The 12243-nt window shown below is 45.1% G+C and overlaps 1 protein-coding gene across 1 annotated transcript in view; it reads right to left on the bottom strand.

Annotated features, from left to right (window-relative positions):
* The window catches only part of LOC146871592 (metabotropic glutamate receptor 4-like), a 2887050-nt gene that overhangs the window by 1115822 nt on the left and 1758985 nt on the right, over window positions 1–12243 (bottom strand). The window contains exon 8 of the mRNA XM_085647231.1: window positions 9210–9410. Within this exon, the coding sequence (XP_085503357.1) occupies window positions 9210–9410 (201 nt within the window). The remainder of the gene's footprint in view (window positions 1–9209; window positions 9411–12243) is intronic.

Below are 12243 nucleotides of genomic sequence, written 5' to 3'. Positions count from 1 at the left end.
CGGTTTTTACAGGATCGTGATCGGCACCATAGTGTGCTGCCGTCCCAATAAATGGGGTAACAAGGTGTCAAGCACAATGGGCTACTATGTCAATAGAACATTTGGCACGTCCAGTGTTCAACAAAAACTTAAGTTTGACGGAGCAGGTAATTTTCCACCGCTGAGGATGCTCCGGGTTGACAGTGGGTCTCCCCCCCCACTCCCCCCATTTGGGAATATTCTAGGAGGGGGGTAAAGTAGGACTTAGCCATTCTTGAATGTTAGGCACCATATTGCAGACAGTGCGCACTGTGCAAATCAGACAGATTGGCTAACGGTATGCCTAGGGGGTTTCACCACAGACGGAGCTAAGCGGGCAAAATTCCCATAAGGAATAAGGGATGCAGGGGAAGTGCTGGAGGTCAGCCTTGCTCATTGTCACATTCGCCATCTATGAACATTCATGTGTGTCATGATTTAGCAAGCAAAGGGACTTTGCATATGTTAAGTATATTCCTTCTCGCCCAAAGCAGGCAGGCGGGTGAAGGAGCGGTATCCTAACTAGTGGGCTGCTGACCCAGAGATGGGAGACACAGGTGTCCAGACACACACGGTGCTAGAAGGGCAGCAGCTAGGTGAGATCAGCAAATAGATGGGGAAATGTGTGCCATAGTGTCTGAATTCTTTCCGCCCAGAGTTGGCACGGGGTGGAGTCATGTGAGGCAGTGGAACTTTCACACAGAAGGGTGAATAGTTAATTGCACAAGTCACAGGCCAAAGGGGCCTTGGTTTCATCAACACTAGCCGATTCAGGCTAACGTCAAGGGCTATCGTGAGATAGATGGTGTTCATTTATCTCCGGTAGGAATGTTTCCCTTTCTTCTAAGATTTGCGGGAGGGTCTAGAGAGGAGAGGTTGCAGGTAAGACCATAGCTGTTTTGGTGGGGGGCTCTGGCGGCGACGGTGGCCACCTCCAGAGCTTGAAAGGGGCGTGAGTAATAAGTGACCAAGTGTCATGTGATCCGGGAAGAGGATCACCAGTAAGGGCAGCACAGGTGGGGTTCGCCCCAGTGCTGCCTGGCTCATCAGGCGGGCAGGCAGCCAGTTGGTTGCCTGCCCTTGGATCGCCCGTAAGATAACCCACCTATTACATAACGGTGTATGTAATAAACCTGCAGCAACTTTACCCAAACCAAAAAAATGTGTTGTGTATTTATTTATTTGTATATATGTTATGTTGGAGGGGTGGGAAAGGATGCCAATGGTGATACTATGTGGCTGGCTGAGTCCCCAGCAGGGGGCCACTAGAGAGGTCAGCATTCTAGTGTCACCTGTGCACCCCACACCCCCCGCCCCCATCAGGGGCAGGGACTCTGGGTAGAGTCCCCCCAGCCTGGTCGGGGCGCGCTAGGGGCATCACTTCCTGGGCGCCAGGACTTGGTGGAGGGTATATATGCCTCCCCCACCATTTTAGCGCCCTCTTTTGCGCGCCCGACACGCCGTCTCCCACCCTACCGCTTACCCGGCGTAGTTTGTAGCAGGCAGGAGGCAGAGAATGTTGTAATGTTTTCTTTAATATTGCAGGCGGAGTTACAGGGCGATCTAGAAGCAGGGCGTTACAGAAAGGTACCTCTGTGCGGCACCATAGGGGGTGCCAGAGCCAAATCCCAGGAGCCTCATGTGAGGTTCCTGGAAAACCGTGTTAGCGCCCTGTTAGTCCTTCGGGCGGTTGTGGGCCTGAACAACCGGGTGTTTGCTTTGCTACGCTCTGCCTTGAAAGGGGCGTGAGTAAGAAGGGACCAAGTGTCACGTGATCCGGGAAGAGGATCACCAGTAAGGGCATTACAGGTGGGGTTTGCCCCAGTGCTGCCTGGCTCATCAGGCGGGCAGGGGGCCCAGTTGGTTGCCTGCCCTTGGATCGCCCATAAGATAACCCACCTATTACTTAACGGTGTATGTAATAAACCTGCAGCAACTTTACCCAAACAAAAAAAATGTCTTGTGTATTTATTTATTTGCATATTTGTTATGTTGGTGGGGTGGGAAAGGATGCCAATGGTGATACTATGTGTCATTACTCATCCATCACAAGGCACTATGTCTAGATACAAGCAAGCTAGTCACTGTTTTGTCGTGTTCACCATTACATGTCCATACCTGCCAACTCATTTGGTGCCACCGTGTGACACACGATATCTGCTCCCATTACACATCACCCGGTGAGGAGCTGTTATCACACGGTGGCAGGGAAAATAAGCTGAAAATCATTCTAAATAGTGTATTTCCAGCTTGTTTTACGAGGCTTTGAATGACCGATGTTCCTATAGGAGTGTGAAAACACCCCGGGACATCGGCACCAGACCCAGCAAGGTTTTTTTTATGTGGGAGGAGGGGGTTTGGGGGTGGGGTTAAAAAGTGCCTCCTAGGTGCTTCTCAGCACGAGACCACACCCCCTCCTCACACAGTGAGAATGTTCTTCAAGTTGGCAGTTATGTATGTCTTCCTGGGAGACCAGTGGTCATCCACACCCTATTTGAACATACCAATATCTCTTTCAATGCACCAGCACCCAGGAGAGGGCGCCCTTCGAGACCCTGAAATCCACAAACTGAAACATTAGTGTTATGTAACCCAGGCGCGAGACTACTCTAGGGCAGGCTCCTACACTGGGTCCCTACAGTTCAGCAGTTGAATGGGTGTAAGCATGGCTAGACTGGCCTGTAGGGCAATCTGGCAGTGCCTGAAGGTCTGCATAGGTTGACTTTTTGTGATACTGTTTTATGCTCTCGTAGGCCAGTTTGTCTTTTGGATTGCTCTGATAATATAACAAGCACTGTCCCACACAAATGCATGCAGTCTCCCATATCTTGCAAACACCTATGAAGCATGTCTTTTACATGTACAAAACTGGTCTGATTCTAGAACATGGGCCACTTTTGAGCTCTCTGATGCGCTAATAGGGGCCACTTTTAGTTTGTTGCCCAGGTCTATGTCTGTCTCAGTCCGACCATGGATGTATGTATCCTGTCAGTACCATCCGGAGCACCAGGGCCTGGCTACCAGAAAGCAAGTGAGGAATACTCAGCCCGTAGCCATATGTTTACAGAAAGAAGGAGCTGCTATAGATATTTGGAGGTTGTCAAGCTATTTCATCTTCAGTAGCGAAGCGACAGGACCACTTGGTAATTGCTGGGATCTAGAGGTGGCCGAACTGCTAGAAACTCGAGTTAGCCTCTGGTCTGAACCCGGTCTCTGGCTCAGCTTGAGGTCCTGTTCGAACTTCGAGCCCATAAAGAGCTGAGTTTTCATGATGCGTCTGCCTCCCACCCTTGCACTACCCTCATGCACCAAGAGGCAAAGCAAAGCATTAAGGTTTGAAATACAAAATGAGACACCGATGCCCATTTTGTTGCTGATTTACATTAAGTGAAACCGGAAGACTTGCATTAATTGCGGCTTCCCCGTTTACCTACAGTGGGTGATCTTCAGCTTCCATATTTTTTTTACGAATCCTCCTTTTTCTTCACTATTAGATATGAAAGCACCGTCAAATACAAGAGTTCGAAATACCAACTGTACAAAACCCGATTGTGTTTAATTGAATAGATTATGATGTTCTATGAGAATCTAGGCCTCATATAGTGTTCACGTGACAATAGTCTTCCTTTATAGTTTCATTAATGGCACTGTTGCCAAGGTGGTGTAGGGGTAGAAATTATTTTAAGTTCATAGTTAAAAACTCTCGCTTTTACTAAGTACTTTTCAGTGCAGTGCTATAATGTTCAGTATTATGATGCTAACACTTTCACGTGTTAAAAAATACCCTTTTTTGAATTTTGAAGAGACAATCATATTTTATTTGATGTTTTTTGCATGTTTTGTATGGCAAACAGTGTCAGGTCTCGGCTCATGCATGCCCTCTAACAAGAAAAGCCAGGCCCTTGGATGAGCTCTGGATAAGCTCGCCCTGGTAGCTTGTCAGCTCCCCCTGGTAATTTGTTGGCTCACCCTGGTAGGTTTTAGGTTGCCTTAGTAGTTAGTTGTCTCGCCCTGGTAGTTTGTTAGCTTTCCCACCTCTACTGACATCATGGTTCCATATTTGATCTGGTCCTGCTCTAAAGGAAGCCAAGTGGTGATGGCTTCTAGTCGCGAACAGCCTGCCTCAGAGAGACACATTTATACTTACTCTCTTGACTGCCTTTGACCATACTGAGGCGATTTGCCCTTGGTTTCAATTTGGATACATAACAACCATTGGCAAAGTCAAAAGATCACACCTTTTGGCACAGAGAACCATTTGGGCCCAGGTAAGCACTCGGTATGCCCACAATAGGTCTTTTGCAACCAGAAAGCTGTGCTGTCTGGTGGGCTCTACCTAAAAATGACTACTGGAGTAAGAACCCATCATAAGGTATCTCTCCTTTGTTTACACTGGTATCTTGCCTACTCATAACAATGCTGTTGCTGGTTAGAGCACGCTAAGAACCTTGGTAACTATGCTGCACACAAGTGCATTTCAGATATTTATGAATAGCATGTCAGTGTTTATTAGTCCAGTGAATATTCTCTCTTTTTATACTGTAGGAAGAATCCTGGCAGTAACTAGGTACTGACACCAGTGGGTGGGGACCCTTCAACCAGCATTGGCTTCTGGTGGCGTACAGCATGCAAATTGTATGATAATCCAGAAGATTTTGTCTCTAACATTGACACAGAGTTTGTGCAGATGGAAAGCAGGTTCTTTCATTTTCCATACTAACTGGTGCCCTCTCTGTCCTCTGGTACTCAACCTGTTGATCAGAATATTTAGACGTCTCCTTAAAGGGTGCATGTCTTGCATCCCATGCATGCACCAAAATATTGAAGAACATGCTGAAATACTTGTGTGCCAGTATCCTTCTCACATCAGAGGCCAATGTACTGCTCAAGTGTCAAGAGCAGCTGGTCACATACTTTACCCACTGGTGTAGGATCTATCTAGGGACATCAATAGCCAGGTCTTCTACAAACAATATAACCTCTAATTTATTCAGATATTGCTTCTCGATTGTTGACATCTATTTTCCACTTCCTGTTGTCAGTGCTTGTTAGACCTGGCATCTTTTGACCACTTGTTTTTGACTGTGCATTGAACTTCGTTTTTGCAGGTTTTAGGACCCTGTGCACTTCCCACTGCTGACCACTGCTAAAGTGCATGTGCTCTGTGTATAAAATGTAATGGCATTTGGTTTCTCCATGATTAGCATATTTGATTTACTAATAAATCCCTAGTACAGTGCACTACATGTTCCCAGGGCCTGTAATTCAAATGCTACTAGTGGGCCTGCAGCACTGACGGTGCCACCCACATGAGTAGCCCTTCAAACATGTCTCAGACTTTGTACAGCAGAGCCTGTGCGTGCAGTTTTAAACTGCCATCTCGACCTGGCAAGTTCACCTATTTGTAAGCTCAATCCTTCTCTTTTATTAAATGTAAGTCACCCCTAAGTTAGGCCCCATGGGCTGGGTGCAGTGTATTTATAAGGTAGGATGTGTTTTTAAGTTTTACGTGTCCTGGTAGTGAAAAACTGCTAAATTTGTTTTTCACTACAGCAAGACCTATTTCTACTAAAAGCTAGAATTGTAGCTGCCTTGTAATACTTTACAAGTGTAATTTCCCATTGGGACAAGATAGAAAACTAGAGTTCGGTGTCTCTGGACTTCGAATTTAAAAACACATATTTTAGTGAAGTTGTTTCTTAAATTGCAGGTCTGAAAATGCCACTTTTAGAAAGTTTATATTTTCTTTTTTTAAATATTATGTTCCTCTGCATGTCCCTAGATACACATCTGGGTTGGATTACATTTGGGATTTGTGAATTCACTCAGTACAGTCACATACAAAGGGAGCTGTGGTGTGCCCTGCATATCAAGATGGCACCATTACCAGGCAGATGAGCCTTCCTGAGCTAGAGTGGTGGGAAGAATTGACACTTGCACCTGAATAGGGATGTGTCTGCACTCTCACATAGAGCTGCATACTCCCTGTAGTGTGTCTGGAGCCAGGGCCAGGAAAGACAGGGTCTTGTGCACGACAAAGACCTTTCTTAGAAGTCCAACTACTTCAAAGGTTAAAATGGGTTTAAGTACTGGACTTCTGACACCATATACTCAGATCACTTCTGGACTGAGGACATTCTGCCAGGAAGAAGTGCTGCTGTGCTGCCAGGAGGGACTGACACGTTGCTGCTTGCTTTGCTGTGTTGGCCTGCTGCCTCATGTTTGTTGCCTGTGTGTGATAGGACTGGACTTTACTCTCTGCATCCTGCTTTCTAAGGTTCTACAGGGACTTGAATCAGCTTGCCTCCTGTTGCTGACATCTCAGGGATATTAAAGACTTCACCTGCAGCTTGCTACCAGCACCTGGGCTCCTCTGCTGTGAATCCTGCCCTGCCAAGTGGTGCCTAATCCGGTCCTGGGCCCTTGAAAGCTAATTTGGTGCAGCAACCAAGAAACCGACACATTGCGTTCGGAACCAGTGCATCATTGCGAAACTCACGCATTGACACTGAGTTGCTTTTCGACCAACCCATTGCCTTCAGCCCAGTGGTTCGACTTGGACGACGTAGAATCAATGCATCATCAACGCTGCGTCACCTACAGGAACTGAGGCCTAGCACCTGACCTATCACCTCCTCTGCGTAACGCATCGTCCCAGAACGGCAAAGCTTCAGCGACCATGCACCGCCTTAGGAACCGATGCATCACCTGCATCCGCAATGCCTTAACTCCTCTGCGCCAAGCATCATCTTCGATTTTCAATGCATCTAAGGCACAGTAATGGGGTCTGTGTGATTCCTGTATCCAGCTCAAGCTCCATCGCTGTTGGACTGAACTTTTGGATTTGTCCCGGTCAAACTCGACCATTTAGCCCCAGTTGGAGCTATATACTTCTAAGCACTGCACTTTAATTTAATCTTTAAAAACTCATATATTGACTTGTGTATGCTGGCTTTTTGTCATTTTGGTCTTGTTTTACTAAGATAAATATTTGCTATTTTTCTAAATTGGTGGGGGTTATTTTTGTGGTGTTTTCACTGTGTTACTGTGTGTGTGTGTGTGTGTGTGTGTGTGTGGGGGGGGTGGGTGTGTGTGTGTGTGTGTGTATGTGTGGGTGTGTATGCACAAATACTTTACACATTGCCTCGTTAGCCTGACTGCTCTGGGCCAAGCTACCAGAGGCTGAGCATAGGTAAACTTTTAGTGTGTACTGCACTGACTAGTGTGGGTTCCTAATTGGAGAGGGTGCATACCTAGAGACCCCATTTCTAGAACTGCTGTAAAATGTCTCTCTTAAAAAAATGCTTTATATAATCTTGAAGATTAGAGTAAACAATTGATTAATACACCCTTTAGGACTTCTGTGAAGAGTTGAAAGATGAACTCAAAATAATTAGCTAGGCCATATCCACCCACCTTCCTCCACTTCAATCTTAGTGGCTTGTTGATGCCCTTCTTGCAGGAAACCACATACAATGTCCCTGTTCATGTTGGTGGACAGACCTTTCTGGGAGCCACTGTCTACCTGCTCTGTAACTGCATTCTGCAGCAGCGGCCTACTGGCTGCTGCAAGTACACCTGTGAAGTGTCACACCTCTAGTTTGCTGCTACCATAAACATCTTCATCTCCTAATGAATTGCTTGTCCCACACCCAGTATTATGGATCTCTTCATCATTTTATTACATTGGAGTAACTCTGTCTTATCCACAATCTCTAGTGGAATAAAGGCATTTCCTCTCATATCCACAAAAATAGCCCCTCGCTACATCTCCACTAAAATTCAGTGACCAGAACCATCACACCGAATCCAATATGCCCCGTCAGCCGTGGAAATAAACAAGAGTGGTCCCTGACAGTGCTGGTCTAAACCTTGGCAAACAAATACAAGTATGAGGTGCACTGTGTCTAGAGACACCGGCACCCCAGGTCCCTGCAGCCTCTTTGGTGAAGAGGGCTAACCCTAAGGACACCACCGTTCCTAGGGCTTTGGGTGCCTATCAGGCAGACAGTCTAAGGAACATTTTTGGGGGCCTTCACCACATTAAAGAAACCTGATCCTGTGGTTGATGGAGAATAGAAGCAGAGCAGGAGGTGCAACTAGAGGAAGCAAATGAGGGTGGCAAAATATTAAGGGAAGTAGAGCAACTGAAGGGTTAGGAAAAGAGGTAAAAACACTGAAACTGATAGGATGGGAGGAATTCGGGCCACAAGAAAAGAGGAATGAGGCAGAAGAGGAGATGTAGAAGTAGAAAGAAAGCAGAACAGCCAGTGGAAAAAGAATAGGAAACGCAGAGTATGTGGATGAGTATAGAGACAGACATCAGTGGTGGGAAGGTAGCATGCAGAGCAATGCTTGGCGGTGGAGTGATGGTGGCTTAGAATAGAAGGCAGGCGGTGGAATGGAGAAAGACATGTTCGTAAGTGAGATTAGGAGAAAGGAATTAGGGATGACCTGAAGCAAGACAGTTGTGTGGATGGGAATAAATAATAAGGGAACAGAAGTGAAGGAGTGAAGCAGGGAATGTATTTAGAGTGTGGGATGGAAACACAGGAGGTGTGAGTGAAGTAATTTGGGGAGCGCTGGCAAGGGGAGGCAAAAGCTGAAGGGCGAGCACAAACTGTGTATTTTCCTAGATAATTTTCGCCTCCGATTACAAACTGGCTGGTAATTTCTGTTTGGGTGTACACTCCTTTTCTTGATCTAAATCATATTATGGATTGGGCGCAAACTGTGCCCTTCTGATTGGCTACAGTTAGAAAGGGCTGCACACCAGGAAGGCAAGTAGTGCTAAATATTATTCAGAGGACTGCTACGTGAAATGAAGTGCAGATTGCACACCCACTTATTATGGCATACCGCTAACAGGAAGTGACCAGTGGACAATTTCCATATGTGTCAGCAGGTCCCTTGCAATCAGGGTCCCTGTCGTCCCTCTGTGAATGGATTGGGGGTAATACATGGGTTTAGAGCCACTTTTCAGTTTTATATATGGCTTGCATATTGGCCACCTTCCCTAACACCCACATCTCAGATCTAGGCACGTGGGACAAGTTCAGAGCAGGTCTTTGGCTTGAGGATCTTTTTTTCAGGCACTGTGAACCTATGCAGACGTCCTCCAAGTGGCATTCATTGCATGTTTATCATTTCCTAACAGAAGGATCATGGTGACATTTGTCCTGATGGCCAACCTGAAAAGTTGACGGTCCGGATGTACTTGAGCAGCTCGACGCCATCCACTGGATCCATTCTGGAGCAGAGCCCAACCTTCCCCGGACACAACTGCTTGTGCATGTTATGCAGGGCGTATGCCATTGCATAGACAGCATCGATGACAAACTGCACCTTTCCCTCTTGCTCATATGTGGAGTCTTGTCCAATGCGCTCGCGGTCTGAGAAAAGAGACACAATGAGAAAGAGGATAAAGTTCTCATGTTCGCTGCATCAAGACAAATGTACACAACTGTCTTCTTGATCTAACTATCAAAGATGACCATTCTCAGCCCATCTTCACCATTCCTCTGGCTCACCATATTCAATGCTACTGAAGTAATCCACACAGCTACCACATGTACAAAAATCCTGGCCAATGATGTTCTGCAGCTCAGTTACATACCTAACTTCTACACCATTCTTCACAGCTTGTCCACCGTCAGCATTCCTGCACCTTTCCTATTGAGCACTCCTGAGTCATTTTATATAGCTCCATACAGCTTCTCTACTCTAGATGCCTTACTCTTCCCTTTCATTCAGCAATTTCTCACCATTGTAAGAGATTGTTATTCATTTTTATTTTTGTGCATCAATAACAATGAGCAGATGCATTTATTCACTTAGGCTTACATGTATACACTGACGTATTGTTATTGCTTTCAGAAGGAAATGTCTCTGATGTTTAGAGAAGTGTGTTTTAATGATGTATGTTGGTTAGATTGCATTTTAGTGCAAACACTATCTTGCCCAAGATGGAAGTCATCTCTGTCACTCATCCTGTTTTCCCCTGCACACCTTCTCTCCTCACAAACTAGTCTGCAGCATGTAGTCAAGCTAAAATGTGATGGTTTATTTCCCCTGTTATTGTACGTCTGCTCTCCAATACCTTTTCCTTATTATGCCATGATTTTTAGCAACCACAAGGCCTTTCCTCCAGTTCACTATGCCCCATTCATTCACATAACAAAGTTCTTGTATCTAGTTATGTTCTAGCATCTCCAGGTGACTTTAGCAAAGAGGGGGCTGAATAATTATTCATATAGGCCCAGATGTACAAAGCCATTTAGCATTTCTTAACAGGCCGAATTGCTATTTTGCCCTATTAAGAAATGCTAAACGGCCTTTTCAGATGTACAAACGGCCAAAACCAGTCGAGATTTACGAGATCTATACTGTACAAATTGCAAATTGCGACCGCAATTTAGGAACAGCAAATAGCGATTCCCTATTTGTGATTCCTAAAGTACATATACAAAGCAAAGGGGAGAGGAGTTGGCCTAACGGCTAGGGCGGTCCACCTCGAATCTGGGGAACTGGGTTTGAGTATCGGAAATGACGCTGAACATCCTGTGATTCTGGGCAAATCACTTAATCTCCCCATGCCTGACAACAACAAAAAAAGAATGTGTGTCCTTATGTAACGTAACTGGTGCTATGTAAGGCGCTCTGATACCCGATTTGGGTCAAGTTCACGCTATATAAAACTCTGCAAAAAAAAAATCCTAAATGTGAATTGGGCATTTAGGAATTGCAATTACCATCGACTTCAACTTGATGGTAACCCTGTGCAAAATAAATTTTTATTACATTTGCTCAGACAGTGGTCTCTAATTCCATAGGTATAAATAAGGTATACAGCCCACGATTTTAGGGACGAGCCAGGGATTTTCTGAATGCAACTAGGGATGCTGTCGATTTTCTATTGATTTTGCTGCCCACTTAGAACTCAGCATAATTCCTGATTTTTGCATACTCTGCATTTGAGTCTTCATGGCATTGAATCTGTATTACTTTAATTTAAATTATATAATAAAACCTAACTCTTCATTGATCTAGAATGCAATTATTGAGTGGGCCTCATCATTTACTTAATGATTTGTATTTCTGATTTTGGTACCTGAGGAGGTGCCTTAAAGTGGGGACACATTGCCTCATGAAATGTAACACCATCTCCCATCCAGTGATATGACGGAGGTCTGTTTAAGGTACATTATGGGGTGTCTAGATTTTGGGTACAATTTTGCTCCCACACCATTCCACACTCCATCGCCAAAACAAGTCCTCCAGAACCATTTATTTACTGAAGCTCTCTCATTATCATTAATGTACATCTTTCCATATTCTACCCAAATATCGCAACAATGCACCATGCAGATTACCTGTAGCACAGGCAAAGTTAGTGGCCGTAGAGAAAGCATTTGGTGTGGGTGTAACTCATGTATCTCAGTGAGCGTAATCACATGGAATTACCAAAGAATTCTGTGAGATTTCCCCCCCCGGTTGCACCCTCATGTCCAAAATGGGTGTCAGGATACATTTTGCCTTAAGAAATAGCACTAAATGCAGTAGAAGATGAATAGCGAGCATGAACGGAAGTTCACACTCACCAAATATGCTCTTGCAGTAAGATTTCCCCCACCTCGAATATTCCTCATAATTGTTTGAACAGAAGTAATCCTGTAATTATCGGTAATTCCACATCAAAGAGTAACGTGGATTTACCCAAATGACTCAGAATATGCCGGCATAATTGAAATTAAGCCTGGGCCTAGTTAGCGGCACACACTCGTCCGCTGAGCTGAGTCGCAGCTAGCAGTGCTACAATTTTTTCTTATAGAATTTGTTGCATTGGGAATGAATCGATGCTCTCAGCAGAACATCAACTTACACACTAACTAGGCAGGAAGGGTACAATCTCTATGGTAAGGGGCTCAGGTCCACAGCTTCACACAGAAGATACTATGGGTAAAGGATACAGGTTAGCACTCATACAGCCCTTCAAATTAATGAAATATTGCCCTGGCAAAAATGATAATGATTTTTTGTTACAGCCGTCAGGGCAGGCTGGAATTCAATACGAGCCTAATTAAAAAAAATATATACCCCTGGAATTCAGTACAAATATCTATATATATATTCAATGGGAACAAAGCAGACCTTGTGAGGGATAATTCTCCACAGAAGGCTTAGAATACTATGTCAGACCTAGAATCCCTTTACGGCAGCACTCAA

Source organism: Triturus cristatus, chromosome 1_1 (genome assembly GCF_964204655.1).
Source record: "Triturus cristatus chromosome 1_1, aTriCri1.1, whole genome shotgun sequence".
In the NCBI taxonomy this organism is placed as follows: Eukaryota; Metazoa; Chordata; class Amphibia; order Caudata; family Salamandridae; genus Triturus; species Triturus cristatus.
This window is presented reverse-complemented; position numbering and strand designations above follow the sequence as displayed.